Genomic DNA, 24,970 nt, shown 5'->3' with positions numbered 1-24,970 from the left:
TTCCAGGATAAAATACTAAGAAGTTTTATATAGTGTATCTGACTCTCCCGCTTGGTAAACTCTATCTCCTGAGAGATTCAAATGTATGACACCCCTTGTTGCATCTTAGGTGTGACCTAAATAATAAAGGACTCAATTTTTTCACCTGAAAAAACAGAAGAGGTAGAAATTGGAATTTTGAGAGTACACAATTTCATAAACACATTCTATGAAAAACAAAGGAGTTTTTTCTGTTCTTGCTTGTGCACACTATTTTTTATATTTCACCTTTTACTTTAATTAAATAATAAATGTTTTCGCCAAAATAAGTGCTTTCCCCAGAATCTCAAGGCTTTCTGCCAGTATTTAGGATATATAGCAATTTGCACAACTTTTTTTTTGCAACTGCACAAGCTCCTAGCCAGTCCACCAGGATATCGTTCTCTACCTAAGATGATGAACAACTGAATACACCGTATATCAAATATATTCCCATAATTAATTTTTCACAGTTGACTGGCGTGAGTTTCCTTTTCTTTTTTTTTTTTAAGCATAAAGTACTGTTGATTTGTCCGAATTGAAGTGTATCACTGAACAGATACTTCTGTAAGACCCAATATCCAAATTAGGTAAAGCTTTGACCAGACTGAGACACAGCCATACTGTTTATACAGTTAAAAGTAGAGTTAGAGAGTTAAATCCCTCTCTATTCTACTCTTTCTACACAGTTTTGGTGAAAGTACACGGGATATGAAGCTGCAAAAGCTAAAGAAGCAGTTACATTTTCATTTGGTGAATTTTAATCACCCACTTTCATATCTAAATTTCAAATCGAATAAATCTGTCCACTTCTGCCATAGACACTGTTGAAAAAACAGTAATTGAGTAGTCCTTCACTAATGACAAGCAATGGTAAATTGATCCTTTGCAAAGTTTCTTTAAAATCTAAAATCTGGTCTTTCTGTAGCCATTGTTAGTCTTCTACTCAATTATTATGAAGTTAACAGACAATGTTGACACCACTGCTACTTTCATCAGTCTCTGAATTGTGCATGCCTCAGTTAAGAAATAATCCCTGGATTTAAATGCTCCAAACTGGAGGGGAAAAAAAAGACTCATGTTCCAGAATGGAAAGAATGACTGCTGTAAAGACTGTGGGTCATGGCCTCAAACCATACAGGATCACTTATCAATATGGTCTGTAAAAAAAAAATATCAGTCATGGTAAACAAAGGACTACGAATCATGAGGTATCCCTCTCTCTCTCTCTCTCTCTCTCTCTCTCTGTGGACACAGTAAAGAAAAAAAAAATCTAGTTCTAGTGAGTTCTGCACGTGCAAGAAAAAAAAGTCACTGAACGGTGGCATATCCACTCATAGTTCAGATGAAAAGGAATGACTGAATTATGCTGTTTTTCTTGCTTTATTTTGTCTTTTCACGACTGTGATTTTAACTCATTCTGACCTAATTTTGGAGCTGAATGTCAAACCTCACACTCCCAACAATCTGATGTTGCACTGGATGCTTCACCTGGCTCTGTCATTCCAACAAAACACTGTCTCTCTGGAAAGATGACTTCAGTATGGCTTCTCCCTTCAAACGAAGTACCTCAGCTTATAGCTAGGTCTTCATGTCTTAGTGGATCTGCTGGTGTACTGTCTCATGTTCTAGTAAAATTAGCAGAAGAAAACTTTTATGGGGACTTTTGAAAATCCTGTTCTACTGACCAAAAAATATAGAGCTGTGTATTCTCAAGAATGTAGGACTTTAGACTAGTAAAAGAGAAAGGAAGTTTTCTCATGACTGGCAACAGGTTTTCTCATACAGAAAATGGCAAAACTGAATTTATCATTGCACATGTGAAGATATGATTTGAATCATTAGTATTTTCTGAAACGCAGACAATTATATGGTTCCCCTACTACTGATTCCATAGATGAGGCTGACATAAATGTATACTGTTGGTATACAAGACATGCTTAACAAATCCTCTTGGCATGCTACTCTGTTCTCATACGCTTCCTTACAGAATCCTTTAGTTTAAATTGATTTTATTTAACTTTCTCTGTCCTCAAGTGTGGAAAGATCTCTGTAGTAATGGGGAGTTAATGCTTAGACAGCAGTTCATACACCTATTTTAGGAATGATAATTCTTGCAGCATCAGTCTCAGTACATTGATTGAAAAGGAAATATAGGTGAGAAACTTACGTAAGATTCCTAGTGCAGGAATAGTTTGAGTGAATTTCCTCTGCCCAATATAGAGTCCCCTCTGAGAATTTGTATGGCAACCACCAATTCTTCCCAGCCATGAAGGACTATGAGCAAACTTATTTCTGAGTTAAGAATCTGAATCTTTTTACCAGACTGTAATGTCATGAATAGAAAGGTAGAATAATTGAGGTTAGTTGAGAAAAGAGGTAACTAAATTGATTATGAAGCATGAGGATACCATTAAAATATATTTTAATGGCATATGCTAAACCCAGAAAAAAAAAACATCTACACATATATATAGACAGACAGATAAACACACAGATCATAGAATCATAGAATCGCAAGGGTTGGAAATGACCTCCAAGATCAACTGGTCCAACCATGATATACACACACACTTGAAATTGTGACCAAAATAAAGAGAATAAAAATTAGTATTTTTCTTGGTAATTTATGAATAACTTTCTAAACTGTTTATTTGATGGTCAGCTATACTGAAACTTTCTCCTGAAGTCTAATTCCTTTTTTCACTATTAATAGCACAAAGCAGGAGCTGAGAAGGAACATACAGAGCAAGAAGAAGATGTATGCTTCTTTGGTGCCACTTCTACTGGTTTGAATCAAAACACTGCTTTGAGAAAGACAATTTTTCTGTTACAGAATCACAGACTGGTTACAGTTGGAGGTACCTCTGGAGATCATCTGGTTCAACTCCTTGCTCAAGCAAGGGCACCCACAGCAGGGTGGCTTTTGACAGGCCCAGGTGGCTTTTGAAGATCTCCAAGGAGGACACTCCACCACCTCCCTGGTCAACCTGTGCCACTGTGCTGTGCAGGTGACAGAGCAGAAGTGCTTCCTGGTGTTTGGGGGGAACCTCCTGTGCTCCAGTTTGTGCCCACTGCCTCTTGTCCTGGCACTGGGCACCACTGAAAAGAACCTGGCTCCATCCTCTTTGTACACCCCCTGCTCCTGGTACTTATACACGTTGAAGAGATCTTCCGTAAACCTTCTCTTCTCTAGGATAAACAGTCCCAGTACAAGAAAGCTGTATTACTTCTAATCAAAGTTCAAAATATTCAGGGTGATCGTATCCATCTCTATTATTAATGCTGCATCATACACAGTAATCAGTAAGCCTGACATAAATTGTTAACAACAAAAATGAAAAATTAATTTTATGTATGTTTTTTAAATTTACTTACCTCCAAAAGGTAATCTCCTATATATTGCAAAGGGTAGCACTGATCTTCAGAGAAACATTTTTCATTTTGCGTATGAAAAAATTTATTATGGACGAATATATGAGTAATATCACTCCCCATATTTTGGGATGAACATATGGTTGCCTTTCCAGCTTGCAGAACTCTAAACAAACATATTTGGAAATATTTATTTACTGTGTTATATTCATACTGCTAAAAGTTACGTTAACGTTCACAAACTACAGGTAAGAGAGTGCAGACATATGACATTGCCCAGCCTTCATTAGGAGGATAAAAGGGTGCTTAATAGCCTTGAGAAAAGGAAGGAACACACTTAGCAAGACTGGTCTTTATGAACTGCAGACAGGTATTTGGTGATGCAGCTTGCAGCCCCGCTCCATGATCAACCAGACAAATTTCACTCCTTTCTTGCCTCTGCATCTGTGGTACACCCAGATCTGAGAAGTACTGCTAACTAACCGGAATTTCAACAGAGTAGGACAGTATGTTCTCCTGCAAGGAATTTACATTGATGGATAGCTCTGAAATAAAGTCAGGGGCTGCTTGCTTTTACTGTTTTAGACAAAAATTTTACTTTTAATACTCTGTTATGATACAATGTATGCTTTAACCACCGAACCCAAATGTGTAGGGAGGAAAAACAAAAAGTAGTCTCAGAATTCCTACAGTTGAGTTTTTCTTTTCCTTTGTTTTTGTTACAGTATATATTAATTGTTACAGTACAAATCAGGTCTTCAGAACTATAAGAAACTGTTGCCCACGTGTGACCAAAAAAAAAGTAAGAAGAAAAAGGTCAAAGTGCAGCCTAGATCCTTTAAGCCATAGCTCACCACTGGCTCAGGTCACCCAACCAAATGAAATGATTCTGGCTACCATTTGTATGTAACATACACAAACTAAAGCAGTACTCTGAACAAGCAAAAATCTCCGTACCTTGTCTCACGAAGAATGTTTCTGTTTACTTAAGATACTAACATATAATAATGCATATTATATTTAACACTATACTAAAAGAAATCTAAAAAGGCAGTGATGTCAAAGATTAAAAGAATTGCAAAATGTAGGAAAGTATGTTAATGAAAATGATTCAGAGTTTGAAGAGCCAGCAGTTGTTATGGACCAAATTAACTGGGATGGAAGAAGAAAGATGTGTTCAACCATACCGTAAGTGTTCTGTTGCTCATTATTTAAACTTTAAGACATATCCTCCTACCTTATAACAGACATCATTCGTTTATCACCTTCCTTAACAGCGAGGACAACTTTCCATCTGTGGAAGGCCCCTGGTGCACTAGACTGTGTCAGTTCTTTGCGCCATCTTTTAGGTGCTGATTGCATTTGAGGTGAATAATGGGTGTCTTTTTCAATTTTATATCCCCATTCGTACGTTGTTTCATCAAGCCATCTGCCACTTTCGGCACTATTAATTATGTACTCCTTAGTTAGTATCCACTTTCCTAAAAAGCAAATGAACTGTCAACCACAAAAGATTTTTTTGTGCAGACAAATGGCAATCAGCTGAAGATCTACTATAAAATTAACTTCAACCTTTCTTGTGCAAATAAAAGCTGGAATTATAAGTACCATTTTAAAAACTTCTTCCTACTACAAGAGTTCTCATCTTCACAGTTTAAAAATGAGAAACCTCACAATACCACTGAAAATGATCATTTTGTTTTCTTTTAATGATCAAGTACCTTTTTACCCTTCCCAGATAAATCATGTGACTCTCTCCTCAAAAATCTGCAAATGGAAGTCTCCAGCTTCCCAGATTTTGTTTTTTACAACTTGCAAAGAATCTTGCTTAACCCTCTGTTTTCAAGAGCAGTTGAAACTTTTAAAAATGTACCTAAAGAGATATGAGGTGCATTTGGTGTACTTGTATGTAATAATGCTGTCAAAGCACATTTGCTAGTTGTCTTCTTTTGTTTGATTTTTGCTTTTGCTAAGGGCTTAATTTAGTGAACTGAGGCAATATTTTACCTCCGGTAATTAAAAAGATGGATGAAGTTTTTAGCACGTGAGCTGTTTCTTTTATATATTCTTGGTATTACTTACATTGCAAGTACAGTGAATACCAATGTGAAGGGGATTTGGTTTTAGACTTTTGTCTTTCCCCTTTCTTTTTTTCACAACCTTTTCCTCTCCTCCTCTGGCTCCACCTCCTCTGCCTCTCCTCTTTCATCTTCTGCATGTATGCTTCTGATACTGTAAGTAATGATCTTTCCCTTTTTTTCCTCTGTCTCTCTCTTCTTACAGGTTCAGGTCAAGAGCTGTGGTTAGTACCCTGCTCCGGTATTGAAACACTACCTACTGTAAGATACTGTAAGAGAAATTGACTTGAATTGTGTGAACCTAATTGGCTTCACAAAACAGCAGGGTTGACTGGCAAAATGTCTCAGTGCAGGAGCACAAATGGTATTTCTATATAACCCAGTGTAGGTACCAGTAGACTTCTGATGAAATAGGTGTGTTGTACACAACTTGTATGTTAGAAAAATCACTTTTATTTTGAAGTTTCCATCTCAAAATATCTGTCAGCTAGTGAGTCCATGAAGACTGGCATTCACTTCTATTGAGTTCTAAATGCGTTTAAATATGATCTCTTGTACTTAGGAAAAAATGCATTAGGAATGAACATACTCCGTCTGCCACCAAGGGCAATGATTATGCAAAAACAGTGCCTTTTTCAAAATTAAGTTCTAGATGGTTTTGGGGAAGGTTTGAAAACATAGAAATATGAGAGTTTTGCATTGCCTTGTGGACAGTATGTATATTGTTTCCACTCAGTTCAAAAGAAATATATGCAGTTGTTTTAAATCTCCAAAAGTAAAATAAATAAATAAAATTTGATATCTAAAGTACCTAAGATTTAAAATGAAATACTACACCACAAATATGATTCTAAATATACCATATATTAATATTGTTTCTCTCATGGCACCTTTCATTCTACTTCCTTTTTGATATGAGTTTGATCAGAATTTTTAGATCCATTCAAGTAATCATTAATGCATATACTGAAATTCTAGCAGTGACAGATGATTGAAAATACCTGCTAACGTGAGTCTAAAATAAGATCACTAATTTTACAGGTATACCCACAATTAAATTTATCTATTTCTGTCTCTCAAATTCAAGATTCAAGATCCACCCCAAAACTTGCTTCAAACATTTGTTATAACACAGTACGGGGAAAAATAAGGCATCATATTTAAATAGTTAATTGATGAGGACAGCAACATCTTGTAACTCTACAATATTTTCTAAACTCATTATACAATGATCACAGGTAATTTCTCTTAAAACTAATCTTAAAATATGTAAATACGTAATTCTTGTTCTAAAAGCATTTTAGTTGCTCCAGTACAGAATTCTAGCATCCAAACTTAGGTGAGAGAAGAACAAGAGGAAAGACCAGAGGCTCACTTCGTAAAATGTCAGTGGCAATAGCCCAGAATTTTGTCATGCTGCATAAACAGAAACTTAGAAACAGTGATCCTTAACAACGACTGTTACAGCAAATTTGGTGTCAAAAACCAGCTCACTAACTACAGGTGTCCATACTCTATCCAATCCCTCTTCAAGTGAGCCATACATAAGCACCTGTATCATTTGGATATGACCTCCCGATACAACTGATATATACCAAAAGTTTTTGTTTAGAAACAAATGCATATCAAATGAAAGAAGATGGCAGGAATATCCCTTAGGCACTTACCAAAGCAAAAAACAAGTAAATCTAAACTTGAACACAGTACTTTGACAAAAATCAAGGATATTTGAACAAGCAGAAGGTGGTTTTGTAAGACAGTCCATTCATGAAATTAAAACGGTTAACTAGAAGCCTTCAAGGGCTCCTTTCTAGTTCTGTTAAGATTCTTTGAAATTTTACAGCAAATTCACTCACCTGCAGCACAGGCAGCTAAGAACTTTTCACTCTTGCAAAGCTTTTTCGCTATAAGATGTGTACAATTTCTGTATTTCTAATAAAAACACAAACAAAATACACAGCGTTATCACTGAAAACATTTTAACTTTCTTGGCTACTTATACACAACTCTAAATTACTACAAAGTCCTTGGTTTTAAGAGTTGCACTTTTTTCTTTCCTGCTTTAAACCGTCACGTGTTTTAACGAACAGTACCTTATTATCAAAGAAAACACAGTCCAGTTTGAACAGCAACTCAACTAGTGCTTTCTTCTCTCTTTTTCTAAACCCAGTTAATTGGATTCTCCGTTTCAGGCCACTGCTCGCCATCTGTGAAAAGAAAAACAAGCGAAAAGGAAACACAAAACACATTATGAAACGCTGCCTGGCAGATTTCCGAGGAAAAAAAAAAAAAAAAAAAAAAAACAGAAAAGAAAAGAAAAGAAAAAAAAAAGGTGGGGAAACACAACGCCAGGAGCCTCGTTACCCGGCGGCCACCCACCGCCCGGAGAGCACCACACAGCCCGCCGCCACCGCAGCCCCGAGCACCCCCGGCACGCCAGGGCCCCCACAGACAAGGGAAAGGCGAAGGAAAGGCGAGGAAAAGCCTCTTCTTCTTCCTCCTCCTCCTCACAGGAGGCCCCTCGCGACTCCCGCCCGCGCCCCACGTACGCCTGGCGGGAGGGCTGCGGCCGCCATTTCGCGCCCCGCTCCTGGCCGGGCCCTGCCCCGGCCGCTCCCCGGCGCCGTGGCCGCCTCCTCCCGCTCCGCCTCCGGATGTGGCGGCGGGGCCGTTCCGGGCCGTTGTCACCGACGCTCGGCGGTCGCCTTGGGGTTGCGGGCGCGGAGTCGAGCGGGACTTGGGGGCGCTCGGCCGGGTAAGTGGTCCCGGTGGGGCTGCCCCCTGGCTGAGGAGCCCTCCCCGGGGCTCCCCGGGGTGCGGGTGAGGCCCGCGGCGGGCTGGCGGAGCGCAGCTGGGCGCTGCGCACTTCTACGGCTCCCCGGGCGGCGGCAGCGCCGCCACGATCCGAGGGAGGAGGAGATGATGATGATGATGGTGGTGGTGGTGGTGGTCTTCTCTCGGGCCGAGTGTACCGCGAGGGATGGGGACAGCGGGGTCGTGAGGCGAAAGGGAGGGCTGGGAAACAAACCGGCGCCGCCTCGGAGGCTCGGACGTGCCTTTTGGCTCTGAAAATCACAACTTTTGTTGCTCAGCAGACAGCAGCAAGAGCAGACGGCGATTTCGTAGGGGCGTGAGGTGGCACCTTGCTTAGCAGAGGACACCGGCGGAGGAGCTGAGCAGACCGCGGTGTAGGTCCGGGCTGAAGTGCCCCCTACCTGGAGCAGTGCCCTAGGGATTGCCCATCCTATGGGGCCTTTTCTGCACCCCCAGAAACTTCCCGGGTTCCACAGGGTGAAGGCTGACCCCCGGGGTGGCTGGGGACCGCTACAGATGGGTGTCAAGGACACTTATTTTGGATGAGAGGATTGCTGCCCTAGTGATCCAGTTGGCACCAATTCGCTATTATGGAATTTAGTGATTTTTTTTTTTTCATTACCAAGCTACCTAAAAATTTAAAAAAAACATTCAGACTGTACATCAACCATGCAATTTAGAAACTTAGAAATACTAGGATGACAGTTGTTTGTGAAACTTTGTTTTGGTCCCTTCCACATATGAGGAGTGACTTCACTTGATTCCTTGTGTCACCTTCACGCACAGAATGGATCACACATGATAAATAGTTTAGTGTTTTATAATGAATAAAATAGGCTTTGTAGGATACTTTATTTTTATGTCTACGGTTGGAAAATAGAAGGCATGTATCCTGAGTCAAGAACCTTGAGTTGCCTCCTTAGAGAACTGAATGCTACTCTCTGCCCATAAAAATTCATATGTGATAGTGGACAAGTTGCTTTGTACTCATTGAGGTAGCTGTTCTCTTTTTCTTTTTCTTTTTCTTTTTCTTTTTCTTTTTCTTTTTCTTTTTCTTTTTCTTTTTCTTTTTGATATGTAAACTGAGATGTGTATGTCAAAACTTTCACAAATGTTATGTTTTTGTCACTACAGTTTAGGTCAACAGAAGGAACACTTTGAACTCATTAGTGCTCTAAAACATAAATATTCTAGTGGGAAAACACCACCACCACCACCCCAAAGAAAAAGCACAACCACCATGAACACACAAAAAATTTTAGATTTAGACATCTAAAATGTGTCTGCATATTGGACACTTGGTTCTAATCCTGTCAGTTTCCCAGCTATCAACATGGAAAAATAGATCTGTCTGTCCTCATGAGTCTTCTGTTGCTTTTTATAAAGTATTCAGGTACTCCAGTGATTTAATGAACAAGATGGTGAGAAATTTATTTGGAATCCCAAGCAATGTTTTGATTTCATGCTTCACATAAGACATGGAGCCACTCACTGAATAATTACCTAAAATGAAAAATGTTTATCCTGTCTGTAGGCTCTTTACTATAAAGTAACGCAAAAACTGTAACCACTTTTGAAGGAAAAGCAAAAGTAGATTTAGGTTGCTACTCTTACTGCTTACTGAAGTTTTTTCCTAACTTGTTTCCTTAACATTGCAGTTATATTTTTGTACTCCAGTATGGTGAAGCAACGATCAACTACCTCTGTCATTAGTTTTTATATAGTTGGCACGGAAAAGTCTTTTAACATCTACAAGGATATTCAGGATCAAATGGCTTTATTTATTGCTTGCATTACTTAATAGACAATGAAAATTAGTTGCACATTACATTTTCTGTTTTGTACCTATTTCACCTTTATACCGTCACTACTGAGTTGTCAGTGCTGTAAAGGAATTCATATTAATTCTCATAATTGGAGTGCAGGAAATCCAAAATGTGCTTGTTTTGCAATACGTAATCTAAGGTTTAGACTACACTTAATTTATTGTCTATAAATATTATATTTATTTGATAGTCAAAAATTTCTCTAATTTAAAAACTGGAAAAGAAAGAAATACAACTGTTCATAAGAGTAATTAATTTGGGGTTTGTTTACTCTGGTAAAGCTGAAGTAAATAGTGTTTGGATTAATATATTTTAAAGCTAACAGTTGAATTGTTATGATTACTAACAATTATTTAGTGCTGATTATTACTTAGCTAATAGTAACTGATAGTTTTATGCCACAGTGCTCTTAACAGACTAGAGAAGTCTTCAACGTTTAACACTAACTTTCAGCTCAGAATACTGTGAACTAACTACTAGTGAGGAAGTTACATGCTTATATGCTGTTATCTTTGAGAATTGTTTTTTTTCTTGTCTGTGGCATGTGAAATATATGTAATCAAAACTGAAACCTCAAACACTTAAATTACATTGCTATTGCAGTGTAGCTTTAACATGGTAAGAATATTTCTGTTACCTTCGTTTTGGTGATGTCTGCTAAGTTTGGGTTTCATTTATGCTCTCCATTTTTTTTTTGTAATAAGACTAAAATGTTTTCTTCTTCTTCTGTTCTTGCAGTGATCTCATTACAGTAAATATTTTTCATCTCATTATGATTTTTTTTTCTAATTTACAAGAGAGAAGATGAGTTCTCAAAAAACTATGGGTAGTTTAATTGGAACATTTTCCAGCACCTCTCAGTTTCTTTGTGCTAGCAAAGATGGTTTATTTCTGCAGTATTATACACTATATTTAATCTGTTGGTCTCTGTGTTTGAAATAGATATCTACATTTCATGATTTACATGGCTACACAGTCTACTTCACTTAAAAGATTTCCTTTGCTCTTTCACAGAAAGGATTTACTTGCAGTATTTCAGGCACCCATCTCTTCAGACTTTCTCTCTGCTTCTTTTTAGTTTTATTTCCTAGAGACACAAAAAGAAAAAAAAAAAGAGAGGGAAATTTATTTTTCAATCCACTCTTCTAACTTTCTGCCCAAAACTTTTTTTTTTTTTTTTTTTTGTGGCAGCTTAGGGCTTGGGATCCTTTTTGTCCCACATTAGCCTTTTGACTTTCTATGTGGAAAATGATAACTGATTTCTTGCAGTAACGGTGATTGGGATACAAATCACACACAGACACACAGAATTGTAGGGGTTGGAAGGGACCTCGAAAGATCATCGGGTCCAAACCCCTGCCAAAGCAGGTTCCTTACAGCAGGCTGCCCAGGTAGGCATCCAGATGGGCCTTGAATATCTCCAGAGAAGGAGACCCCACAACCTCCCTGGGCAGCCTGTCCCAGTGCTCCGTCACCCTCACCGGGAAGAAGTTCTTTCGCATGTTGGTGTGGAACTTCCTGTGCTCCATCTTGTGGCCATTGCCCCTTGTCCTGTCCCACAAACCGCTGAAAAGAGGTTGGCCAAATCCCTCCGTCTCCCACACTTCAGGTATTTATAAACATAAATAAGATCCTCCCTCAGTCTTCTTTTCTCCAGGCTGAACAGACCCAGGTCTCTCAGCCTTTCCTCATAGGGCAGATGCTTCAGGCCCCATGTCATCTTTGTGGCCCTCCGCTGGCCTCTTTCCAGGAGATCCCTGTCTTCTTTGTACCGGGGAGCCCAGAACTGGACACAGTACTGGTGAGGCCTGACCAGGGCAGAGCAGAGGGGCAGGATCACCTCCCTTGACCTGCTGGCCACGCTCCTTTTAATGCACGCCAGGATCCCATTGGCCCTCTAGGCCACAAATCATGCATTCATGCATAGGTATCTTTTTCTGTTGTGAAGTGTGATCTGGCAGATTATCTTATCATTATGATTACAATTATCATTATGATTATGATTATCTTATCATTATGATTATTAAGATTATATCTTATCATACTTTTCGTTATGTACGTGTGGTGGTTTCACACTGATGACTAGCTGAGCTTCACAACGTCACTCTCTCATCCTTCCTCCTCTGAAGGACAGGGGGAGAAGATACGATGAAAAAATTGCTCATGGGTTGAGATTAGGACAGGGAGATGGCTCACCAACTAGAGTCATGGGGCTCTCCGTGGGCCGCAGCCTCCTCCAGGCCACATCCACCTGCTCCACCTGGGGCTCCTCCACGGGCTGCAGGGGAACTGCTGCTGTGTGCCTCGATCACCTTCTGCCCTCCTGCTGCACTCACCTGGGGGGCTGCAGGGCTGCTTCTCACTCGGTTCTCCCTGCTCACGGAGGCTGCCCGTGCAGCCCCCCCACTACCTAAACCTTGCCATGTAAACCAAATACAGTACATAAAATATTATCCATCATATGAAAAGCTTTACTGCTTGAATGATTAACAACTGCACACTTTAAAACAGGATTTCTTAGAGGTATTTTTTTCTGTTGCCTCAACTCTGTCTAAGATTTCATCTGCTAATCTTTGACGTTGGCTCTCTCTGCTCGTGTACATACATGTATATACTCATCTAAGCAGTATCATTGGACAAAACAAAAGTCAAAATGGGTGAATTTTGGTCAAATGCTTAGTAATCACGGCTTTTTAAATGCAACCAGAAGCTACACTGAAAAGTCTATCATAAAAACTAAAACAGTATGAAGTGTCTCCACACTGCCTTCATGTGGAGAAAAATCTTGTTTTGTGGCCTCTTCTAAATCTATTTTCTAAGTCTATCCTTAGTATGAAGCACTCACTGGCTTTGTCCTAATGGTGAAGGAAAAAAAATATTTTTTTTTTTTCCTAGAGTTATAAAGGATTACTAGAATTAAAAGTAATATGAACATAATATAAACCTACAGACGCTATTTCTTATTGATAATAATTCTTCTGTAAATGTACTTAAAGTTTCTTTCATGTGCTGGTGAATATGGGAATGGCATAATGCGCATTGTGAAAATTGTTGCTTTTCTTCAAGCTGTACTGTAAACTCAGTTATCAAAAGTTTGTATTTATATGCAAAATCAACTTTTATGGTCTTTTCAGGAGGCATCATTTGTATTTCTTTCATGTAACCATTTTACTTACGCAAATCATTTCTTTTATTCTGATTATTGTAAGCTCAGCCTATCTTACGTCTTTGCATTCATCTACCCTTCTGCCAGTTCACATCCCATTAATGTGTGTCACTGAATCAAAGCTGAGGGACAAATGTAGATAGGACATCACAAAGTTCCACAAATTGTTCAGTAACTCTTCTGTATATGATGCTAAGCTATACGCTTTGTATTTGGTCACTTATTATGGAATTAGTGAAATGCACTTCATTAGTGCACTTCAATCATTCATGACTTGGAGTTTTTTTTGATTGTTTTAAAGTAGAGATGGTGGGATGGTTTGGTTTTGCATTTAATACTTTTGTACTACACAAAATTTGAATTTCTTTTCATTGCCTTACGTTAGCTAGTCCATTGCTGCTTGGACCTTTTTTCTTAATCAGTATACCAGTCTTCTGCCCTGACCTACATCCACCATTCCTGCCTGGCATACTTAGTCGACCTACTTCCCCCACTGACCTTCTAATATTTTCACCTGTGTCGGAGATCTGTTCTGAAATGGTCAGCAACTTTTTGTTCATTGAGGTCCTTTCACCATTTTTCTTTTGAGAATCTGCATAATCCCATTCAGATCATATGTGTTGATTTTGTGTGTGTTTTAAAGTATTTTTTTTGTCTTTGGTGTATTATTCTTTCCTAAGTAACTCCTGTCAGAATGGCGAGTGTGTAATGGTAGCTGTAATTATATTTTTTTCATAGTAATTGCATGTTTTTAAAAAGCAGTGTATATACTCAGAATGTTCAGATATGAAAAATGGCTTCTTTTCTGCAATAAAAACAGAACAAAATAGATTTATGTCTTATCAGGCTTTTGGAAGGCATGCAACGGCATCGTTGATGCCCTGGCTCAATGTTATTAGAAAAGCAATTTAGGCATGTGGGGTAACGTGTACTTTATACCTTCTCTGCTGTTTGCTCTACTTGAGGTGAGCACAGGGGGTATGCAAAAGATGTAGATGTCTGTGAATGAAAGAAGAAAAGAAGAATACTAAAAAGAAGTTAGGTAAAAATATGACATGAATTAGAGTAGGGAAGACAATGAAGGTACAACAGGAAGAAGGCTAATATCAAAACAACCTCCAGTTTGTTAGCACTGTAGCTATACATTTCATCAATATGTAACTGGAAGATCATATAATATGGTGAAATGCAAATATCAGACATATATTTGGAACTGAAAGTAATTCCCCCCCCCGGTGAGGTTTAAAGAGTATTGTAGAGTTTCTTTCTAATGGCTTAGTTGCCCTGTAAGTTAATCTGAGAGCATTGTCATCAGGAGATATTGCTGATAACTGTTGTATTTCTTACAGCTTTATTTGTCATCCATCCCTAAGAAATCCAAGGCACTGACAAAGGGAAGCTTCCTCAGTGTATCTTTAGTGTCTTAAAAATGCTGTAGTAAATTAATGTGTTCATTGGTGGTTTTTTATTTTATCAGCAATCATTGTCTATTAGACTTAAGAAGCAGACAGCATTTGCCAAAAAATCGATCCAAAACGAACTGTCAGTATGTTGGAAATAAGTATGTTGTATTACTGTAAAAACCTATTGCCATAAGAAAGGGTGTATCCTTTCAGGTAGGCTTTGAGTGTTTGGTAGTCAGGCTCATTTCAATGCAAAATATGCTGAACATCTATCTTTTTTTTTTTTTCACTGTTTTTTGTGAAGAATTCATTTGGAGGAACAAGAAGTTTTGGTTAATGGCTGACTGTTTGCCATCACGCTTGTGGGCTTGGAAGTGAAAAGTGGAGTGTTGTTATTGAGAAGATTACTGTTTGATTCTATGAGCCTTTGGTGTACCCAGAAACAAGACATAAGTCTTTGTCCCATCCAGAGATACTGCTCTATGTTGTGAGTGACATGTACACTTATCTAAAGAGTCAACAATATCCTGTTCTGATCTGTAGTCTCAGGAGCTTTTTGAAAATTGGAGAGGTCCTCCAAATCGCTTCCTGAAAATAATCTAAGGATTGCAGAAAAGGCAGCTAGACCTTTTGCAGAGGGAGTGCTTTGACAGTCCCTTATGCACAGAATAAAAGACGTCCTTTGAAGCAATGACATAGATAAGGTCTCCTCCTCTTTTCTTCCACTTTCTCAGTGAAGCAATGACATTTATTAGTGCAGAAGATTTTTGCTTTTAGTGGTTTCTCCCATCTGGAGTGCCAGTATTGACAGAAGGGCACTGAGGTTAGCATCATCCCTTGCAACATGATTGCTCATAAAAATCATCATTAAGGGCTGAAGTACCAGCAGAGCTGAAATCACGGGCTGGGAACAGACTGTCTTTTCAAGAAATGTTGGGGGGCATGAAAGCTTCCTTTGGGAATGTGTTATGAGCTCTTCTGTATAAGCATAACTCTTTAAGGATGGTACCCCTGCTGCTGCTGCTTCTCCTCCTTTCCTGCCTCCCCATTCCCAGCAACATCCTCAAAGATCTATCAGGCAGTTACACTGCCAGATGAGAATGGAAGTTAGATATCCAAAGTCCTAATTCCAAGGTGTTAAGAGGTAAACAGAAGCCTCCTTCTGCAGGATCTGAGAAATGACTTCACAAGAAAAGTTGCTAGTAGCAACAGTCAATAGAATATGGATCTTTTGTGTAATGAGAATGTTGTAAGTGAAATGATTTTGAATTCAGCTCACTAAGGGATTCTGGGGGCCAGTGGCCTTTGAGATGCCTCTCCCTGAGTGGAGGTACCACTGTACGTATGCGCGTCTGCAGCTGACTCTTCCCATGTTTCAGTGGGGGGAACACTTCACCAAATATGACTGTTCCCCTCACGGGATGGTAAAGTTGGTGTGGTAGGAGAGGAAACAAAATTAAAAAGGAGCAGCATGAGGAATAATGGGGAAGACCGGTTACGAGAAGTGCATATGTAGCATATTGGACGTACATGATCCAAGTCTTCTGAGGTAAATGGTAAATGCTGATTGAAATGTGGTGAATTAATCTGTCATCTTCTAGTTTAAACTTTTGGAGTTGCTTGCAGAAACTGATTTGCTGCAATTCATGGAGGCATAAAATAGGCCTAGGTAAATTATATTTAGAAGTGTTTCCATATTTAACGTATTCATATGCCAGATTTCTCTAAGCAAAATGTACATCTCTTAAATGTTCAGGGTACATCTTATATTGGAATGAAATTGTCTTTGAAAGAGACAATATGGAATTAATCTGAGACACCGTATCTAGTTAAAAATGCGTATGTGTACATATGTCTATATAAAAATATATAGGATGATATTATGGGCCGTGTATGGGCTTTTCTTGAACAAAGCAAAATTCTTTACTAATCCATCCAACTCATTAGAAAGTATTTGTTCAGTACTGACATACTGAAGTATGATTATATATTCCATGCAAATTTTCCTATAAATATTTTTTGAATGTGTAGTATTAGGCCACTTTATAAGTAAGGAACTAAAAGAAAAGTTATTTACAAAAAGAGTCTTTCCTTTCCTTTCCTTTCCTTTCCTTTCCGTTCCGTTCCGTTCCGTTCCATTTCCCTGTATACAATGTACTTTAGAATCTTTCTAAATACATGATTAGTGGAATTTAACCATAACCATAGTCTAGATAGTCTTCAAAAGCATTCTTTTTTACTTTTATCGATTTGTTGAAGCTCCTGCACTGTGTTTTGGGTTCTGAAGTCCACATTGATGGAAGAGTTTCATTTGTTCTGGGATGAGGAGAAAAATGCCCATGTTTCATAGGCACTGATATTCTAAAATGGAGTTTGATCATTTTTTGACTGATTATATGTTTTATCTGTTGGAAAGCTTTTCAAGGATTTCTCCACTCTGATGGGCCACTCTTCAAATCTGAGCTTAAATTTATTGAAACTCTTCTGTAGCCTCTGGTTCTTGTAGCAGTATTGGTCTTTTCCTCAAAGTCTGAGTAATATGGTTAATAATTCTCCCCTTTAGAACAAGTGTGTCAGCTAGCTGTCAGCCCTGCGATGTGCCTGATCTCCTACTCTCTTGCAGGGTTCAATTCAATATCAAATTCAAGTCATCTGAATGGCAATGCCAAAGACTGCCAGAATGTTACTCTGTTCTACTTTGTAATTTCCTCTTCATTTTTAAATTTTATGTTTGATAACACAGAATCTCTTTATACATTGTTGCTTAATTTTAGTTCTCATTAGTTAATATAGGTGAAATAATCAGTGTGAATGTTTCTGCTTACAATTTTAGTTATAGCAAATACGCTTATTTAACTTGTCCAAACATGTTGAAGGTATTGAATTTTAAGGCAAAAACATTCACAGTCTGAAAAGGGAACACTGACAAGTTCAGTCAAAAGGGAAAAGAAGAATAATTTATAAAAAGAACTGTAGATAATGATGCCAACCAGTTGTTTTAAAGTGCATCTACCCCACCTTTAATGAATTAGATTTGTCAACAGCATATGTTTTATGCACCACTTCTAATGAAGTGGCATACCAGCACTACAGTGTACTTTGAGGTTTATTCCATCAAAGCTTTTTGCTGTCGTAAAGTAGACCTTTTTAAATAATAGATACTAAAAACTACATTTAAATAACATTAAGGTTGTGACACAAACACCAAATGACAAACTTCAGGCAATTCAAAGGTAGGGCTGACAACTTGTCATTAACTTGCATTGTTGCTTTTTAAAAAAGAAGCATGATTGCATGATTTAAGGATTGAATGTCGGACTAACTTTATATTTCTTGGCTTTTGTGGGCTGGAGTTACAACCTTGCTGTCATTTTTGATACATTTTTTTGCATAGCCACTGCTTTCAGAAAAGTAGTAAAAGCAGTGCAGAAAGTACAGGCTTTGTTGGCTTTGTTGTTCATTTAAAACACAGATCTGAAAGTATTGGTCCAAGAATAGGGGCTATCTGATTGTCAGACTTTTGAGCAGTTCTTTCGAACTTCCTTCCTCTTTGCTGATTCTTCTACAGAACTCCTGGGAAGTGGTTACAGGAGCTATAGTACTGGGGTGCTGTGCTAAAACCCCTGCAAATGTCAATAGATTCCAATCTCTTCCCACCTAAAGAAGCAGTTTGACACAAACAAGTAAACAAAAAGAGTACTGAATGAAGTAAGAATTTAATACATGTTGAAAGCCTTGAAAATAGATTCTTTTAATTGCTTGAAATATTGTAAAACAAAAACAGGTGGACAGGATATTTCCTTTTATTTCCTACATATGTTTTCCCATTTTGTTGCTGTTAAGCAAAATGGAACTTTATATTTTGGCATGCCTATGTAAACAAGATCCTTTCTATTCCTCTGTAGAGATGATTTCTCAAGGTCTGTGAATCAACTTCATGTTCAACTATTGTAGTTTTGTTGATAAGGTCCACACTGCTGCCAAGTGGGCAGCATCTCACTGCAGTCCCCTATGCCGTGCCACCATCACAGCTGCCTGGTAACTGGGGTTTGCAGATAGTAAGGGGGTGATACAGAAGTATCAGGTAAGGTAAGTATATTGTAAGGTATTTTTGCTGAGCTAGCTTTTAGCTACCTTATTTCATTCATTGCATTAGTATTCACAAACACTAGCAAAAGCAGCAGCCAATCTGTAGTTCTTATAATACAATATTCACTTCAGACTTCCATCTTTTTTGTATTTGTTATCTAAATTGATTTTTCTATGAGTCGGTGACCACAGGATAGATTATTCTCAATGAAGCCTTTCTGTGAAGTTCAGAAACAATGACTGAGCTATGTGGTCCTTACCTAAACATTTCTAATACTTGCCATGTGTTATTTTGTTTCATTCTGTGGCTTTCTAGTTTCCCATTGGCACAGATCTTCTCTTTATTGCTTTTCTGCTTTTGGAATAACAAAATGAAGTACTATGCTAATGACGTGGTTTGTGTAATACATATCAATAGAAATGGAGGTTTACAAAGTTATTAGCTTTTTTAACATTTTGATCTCAGATTATTATTTATTAGTTGGAATTAAGCATATGGTCTTATTGAGTGAGCAATTTTACACAATACTTAGGCCCTTAGGATTTTTATTTGTAAAAGTAGTGGTTCTTCAAATATTACTTATTGATCATTTTATTACTTTCTTTTTACACAGAACCACTGAAAAAACAGTTAATTGAACATTATGCATGGTCTCTGAAAATCAAAGAAGATTTCAGTTACAGAGAGAACATACTGAAGGTATGCATATATGTAAATTGTACATTTATATCTTCTGAAATTGACTTGCTATAAACTATGAATGCTTAAAAAGCTTTAACTGTATAATGAGATGAGACCTATTCAAAGGAAAGTGCTTATGGGTTCTAATCAAGAATATATATGAATTTTTATTGATTGAAGAAAACATAAGAGATGCTACATTTATATTTAAGTTTTTTAAAAGTTCTAGGCAAGCTTTGTTCATATCAGCAATTTTATAAATTCTTCTCTCTTTACGCCAGATAAAAAAAATGACTAGATGTTCTTTAAGAATTATATAGGTATGAATTTCAGCTGCATGCTAGTGTAATTTTGGAAGAAATCTGAATAAAGTATCTCTTTCTTTGTAGTTAGGAATATATGGCTATTTTAGAAGTTGAGACCATTGTTTTTGAAAATATTATTTTTTAGCATTTCCTTAGGTGCACCAGTCCAAAATATTTATTTTATTTGGAGCAGAACGCAGTCTGTTCCATAATATACAGAAAAATCTAATCTAAAACCTCTCTTGACCCTATGAAAAGGGTTAAGAAAGGTGACCCTAGTTATCTGAACACAAGTTATCTGAATCTCTTTCCTCTGTGAAATAAATCTATTTATCTTTGCTCTTTTTGAATGCATTGTCATTAATGCATATCATCACAAAATTATAACTTAAATAAGAATGTGTAATCATTCCAAGATGTCATTTTGGGAGCTATATTGTCTAGTAGTACAGATGAAGAATTGGATTATTGGTGGTACGAATAGTAGGCTATACAATGTTTCTGAGTCTTACCATGCCATTTGACTGGGAGCATGTGAGTTATGTCAGGTTATGCAGATACAAGGGGTGGTGAGGAATACAGCAGACTTGATTCTTTTCATATTATCAACTTATCCCTGGAGCACACTGGTATGATAAAAAATGGAAGAAAACAAAAGACTCTAGTCTGGTTTGGTATTAAAAATGAAATAATTAATTCAATGCCATTCTGTGACATATACTTTAAAAACAAGAGATTTTTGATTCTCTTGTTTGGAAAAAACTTACAGTTTCTGAATGGTGTTCAGCTCCAAAGATTAGAATGAGTCAGGATATTGTAATGTCATTTATTACCAGCTCATCTAAGAAAAAAATGTTGTTTCAGTAAATGCTCTTTCCCTTTCCTATCCCTGAACTCTTTCTTTGTTACTCAGAATTCATGCAATTAAATACTTTTGTCACTGGATGCTTTGTTTGTCGTTGTAACATCCACCACGCTTTTTTTTTTTTTGGTGTTGCATAAGTGAAGAAAATCTTCAGCTGGGACCACCTGTTCTTGGCTGGCTCAAAACAAACATAATTTGTCTTGCAGATTAATGGAATAGAGTTGATACTCCAAGGTTCGCTATTGAACTCATATAAAAATAGATTTGGTTACAACTTATACTTTAGAAGGATATTCTGGTAGAGTTGTCACTACACTCAGTTTTAGGCAGTCAAATTACAAAAATTATAGATAGAACCATAATAATTTGATTGTTTTCAACTTGAACCTTCTATCCTTCTATGGCTTTTGTTTAAATTTATTTACAAAAGTATTAAAATGCTATAAAAGTTAAGAAGAAATTTGCTGGAATGTTAATGTGACCCTAGAAAAAATGTTACTCATTTTTGATTTAGTCTGTGTATTGCCTGTCTTTTTCTCTCTAGAAACTTTAAATATAATGTTCCTTTAAGAAAAAAAAAAAAATAAAAACAGCTTTTTAGTTTTTAGTCTGTTATTGTTCTGAAGGAAAAGATTTATTTCATGTGATAGGTAAGTAGTGCACATTGTTTACACTGTAGTTCCACTTCTCCGCTGGATACACAACTCATTTGAGTCATGTAATTATGTAAGAAATAACACAGTGCATGGTGTTCCCTTGTAAGATATTTATGAACACTTGCCCTCTTAATCATGAAACCAAAGGCTAAGTGCTTTCTGCACTAGAGAATTTCATGTAATGTCCTTACAGTATTTGTTTAAGATGATAGGAAGGAGGAACCCCTTTCTGCATCACAAAGGAGCCAGTTGTCTTTCCTTATTGCATAATAATATATGGTCTAGTCCGGTTCCAAAGGAAGATTTATTTTCCACTGTGTGAATGCATTTTGTTATGATTCCCAACACAGTTGTCTACATCAGGTTTTTAAATGAAATTATTGATACAACATCTTTACAGAAGAGATGGTAGAACCTATTAGGGTTCTCTGTTAATCATCTTAAATCATACCCACATGGCATTTCCTTAGCATATACTGACTAACACTACAGAGGCAGTTGAACTTCGGCACAAAGTACAAGATATTTCTTTCATGAGCTACCAGGTTGAAGACTCTTAGTTGCCCTATGATCAGGAACTTCAGGCTACGGTGTAGGAGCATCACTTACAAAATCCTTGAGAAGAAAGAAGCTCGTTTCATTATAACTACTTATTTATTTTCCTTTCTTCTCCAGTGGCAATGCAAAGGCATTATGGATAAATGTTCTTTAAAAATGCCACTTTCTTCTGCACTTTTGTTGCTTTTGTAGCATCACAGCTGTGACTTGCACTTTCTCTATAGAAATAAAGATGCAACAGCTGATAACTTTAATTTATCAAGTGAGACAGAACTCGTTAGAAGATATGATAGAAAGGATGCTCTGGGAAGATAAAGGTTTCCTCTGATCAAGCAGTTGACAAAAAAAGATCAGTTCTATATGGCTTCTAAATTACATAAGAATTTCCTTTCTTTAAAAATAAAAATAAAAATCTGGCTTCCTTCTTAGTTATAGAACTGCAAGTCAGTAAGGCATAAGGTTTATTTTTGTACGATAATTTTGATTACGATTAACTAGGTCAATATACCAGTCAATATTTGTACGTTAATATACTGTTCTACAGATGTCTTTCTTACCTCTTACTGCCAGTGTGCGATAGTGCATACATCCTAAATGATAAATAATTTTGTACTTTAGTGCAGAAAGCTAGCTAATAATCAGTTATGAGTTCTGGTCTGAATTCAAAGTGGCAGTTAACCAGAAGTAAAGACATATTCAAGACTAAACACTTCATTTAAAAAGACTAATTTATTTTTTTTCCTCCTTTAAGATGCTTCGATAGCAATCTTGTGACGTTTTCTGTGATAAAAGATAATGCAGGTCCAATCTGATACAGACCTAACATGGTAGAATCACTCTACTGCCGAGTAACAAAATTGTGCTTTTGCTAGCCATCCTAAAGGAGCAAAATGCAATAAGTTTTTAAAACTCTTATTCTTCACTGGGAAGGAAAGCAAAATAAGAAGGCAAAGAGGAAGATGTCCTACCATGAACATGAGTGATCACAGACACCCAGTTGTCAGCTCAAACTACTAACGCTAAAACTCTCCTGTGTTAGTAGAAAGCATAACTGCCTTGCTGTGAAACTTGAGACACCATCTAGGCATATACCTCTGCATTTCTTAAACTGATTTTATGAATCTGTCAAAGATGGTCTTTTACTGCCTTGGTATATTCCAATTAGTTACCAGCTAATGTTTTAAAGCACCTTTCTTAGTCTTAAATTAGGCTTGCATATGAGAAAAGCAATTTGAGGTATTAAAACAAATATCTAACATGAGGCTTTTGATGGGAAGCATCTTGGTTATTGTATTTTTTGTTTTTTATAGCTGATAACACTTCAAAACCTGATTGCAACTTTGAATGAGTCAAAATACTAAGAAGCAATAGACTTCCACATGATTAGGGAGACTGCTGTGTCTATGTGAAGAAAATATATTAAAATGTATTATGCTTTGATTAATCCACATAAACTTCAAGTACAATCCTAATTATACAATACTGTGCCTCATCTGAAAAATCAATTACTTTTAAACTGATATATGTGAAGCAGTGAGTAATGTTATCAACCTCAACTTTGAAGACAAGCCAACAGAGAGGAAAATGATTACAGATCACATCCTTTTGCAGAAGCTTATTTGCCTTGAACATATTTCCTGTTGTCAAATGCTAACCTTTCTTAGACTGTCACTGATGTAGTTGAATATAAAGTTGTTTTCCTTGAAAGTCTGGTTTATATTACATTCTAACAGCAACCATTTGGTCAATTGTAGAAAAGTAAAATGATCTTGAAAGAGATCCTATGAGATCTACTGAATTAAAATATTGTCTATAATTTTTTTAATGCAGTTTATTGTTAGTTTATGACATGCAATTGTCACCTTTTGCATGAAGTTTTTTCTTTTATTTGAAAGTGCTGGCTTCTTTAAACACAATTACAGTTGTTGGTTTGCTAATCCTGTGAGTCAATCTACGCTAAACAAGAAGCTCATATGAAACCCTTGGCAGCTTCAGTGAAAATTAAAAAGCATGCTTTACTGTAGAGATTGTCAAGAGTGGAAATAATATTTGTCCAGTCGGACAGCTTGCTTTTGTAGTCGCTAAATGAAAGTTGAGATTCTGTCTCTTCCTTGAAAGCTTCTATGTCAAGAAGGCAATTTGGACTGTTTGTGGTTTGACAGGGATTATTAAAATCAGATGAAGTGAAGGGAAGGAAGTGTGCGAAAGCAAAATTGACAGTGACACTCTCTATTATTTGCAGCTTGGATCATGATGACTATGTTGATACGATAGATTCTAAATGTTAGGTTCACTGTTGGGATATGTTAAGCAGCAAATACAGTTAAATGCAGTTATAGATGATTTTTCTGACTTTAACACAAAGCCATTCAGCACTTGTTTTCTTTGGGGAATTTTGGGGCGGGGAGGCGTGGGGAATGCGTAGAGCACGTAGCAGAAAAAGAGACTAGAGGGGCAAATGGAAAGAAAAAGGGGGTGGTACCAGAGAGAATTTAATTTTTTCCTTTGTGATTTGATTTAGGCAACAACACACTATCCTTCCTTTGAGTTCATACAGCTTGCTGATATACTTGAGAGGGAATAAAACTGAGGACTAAGAATTGATAGAACACGTCATAAGATTTATTTTCTGGTCCCTGGAATTTTGGTAGGAATTTTCTTAGCATTTGTAGTTTTGCATAAAGCAAGCTCAAGTCTTAAAGACTGCTGTTTCATATCAATTTTTCATGACTTGCATCATGCATGTTGTTTTAAATAGTGATCTTTTCTGCCACTTCAAGATAAATAATTTAAAAACTTAAATTATTGCAATATTCATATAGCTGAATTTTTAATTGCTGAAGATACATTAGCTGCACACTGTATGCATCTTTTAGTGTCTAGTGAACATACAATGTATTATTTAATTTTAATCCTTTGTTTTATCTCTAGGTTATATTGGTAAACTTTTAATTTTTGAGCAGGCAAGTCAGTGCAAAAATAAAACATCTGATTACTCAAGTTTCAAGGTTGCTCTCATTTCTATGTGGTTTACTTTCTGTTTTCCAGTGTGAGAACTTTGTGAAAAATTCAGTTTTGGGCCAGTATTCAGTGTAGAGTCTTACCGATTTCACAGGAAATTAGAGAACTGAAAGG

General features: G+C 37.1%; 2 protein-coding genes across 8 annotated transcripts in view; one reads left to right on the top strand and one right to left on the bottom strand.

The window, feature by feature from the left end:
* Window positions 1-8,114, bottom strand: part of SLF1 (SMC5-SMC6 complex localization factor 1) — a 41,657-nt gene extending 33,543 nt beyond the window's left edge. For both annotated transcript variants that reach the window (XM_035568049.2, XM_035568050.2), the window contains exons 1-5: window positions 8,021-8,114; window positions 7,565-7,678; window positions 7,328-7,403; window positions 4,631-4,874; window positions 3,397-3,559 (exon numbers count right to left, since the gene is read on the bottom strand). In XM_035568049.2, the coding sequence (XP_035423942.1) occupies window positions 3,397-3,559; window positions 4,631-4,874; window positions 7,328-7,403; window positions 7,565-7,678; window positions 8,021-8,047 (624 nt within the window). In that variant the 5' untranslated portion in view covers window positions 8,048-8,114. The remainder of the gene's footprint in view (window positions 1-3,396; window positions 3,560-4,630; window positions 4,875-7,327; window positions 7,404-7,564; window positions 7,679-8,020) is intronic.
* A 4-nt stretch (window positions 8,115-8,118) lies between these two features.
* The window catches only part of KIAA0825 (KIAA0825 ortholog), a 255,727-nt gene continuing 238,875 nt past the window's right edge, over window positions 8,119-24,970 (top strand). For 4 of the 6 annotated variants that reach the window (XM_035568040.2, XM_035568047.2, XM_035568043.2 and 1 more), the window contains exons 1-2: window positions 8,125-8,226; window positions 19,384-19,469. The gene's annotated coding sequence lies outside the window, so the exon portion shown is untranslated. Of the gene's footprint in view, window positions 8,227-19,383; window positions 19,470-24,970 lie in introns of all 6 variants that reach the window. The other 2 variants (XM_050716133.1, XM_035568048.2) reach the window with 1 other exon arrangement.

The sequence above is a fragment of the Cygnus atratus genome, chromosome Z (genome assembly GCF_013377495.2).
Source record: "Cygnus atratus isolate AKBS03 ecotype Queensland, Australia chromosome Z, CAtr_DNAZoo_HiC_assembly, whole genome shotgun sequence".
Taxonomy (NCBI): domain Eukaryota; kingdom Metazoa; phylum Chordata; class Aves; order Anseriformes; family Anatidae; genus Cygnus; species Cygnus atratus.
Note: the sequence above shows the minus strand (reverse complement) of the source record. Positions and strands in the feature narration are given on the sequence as shown.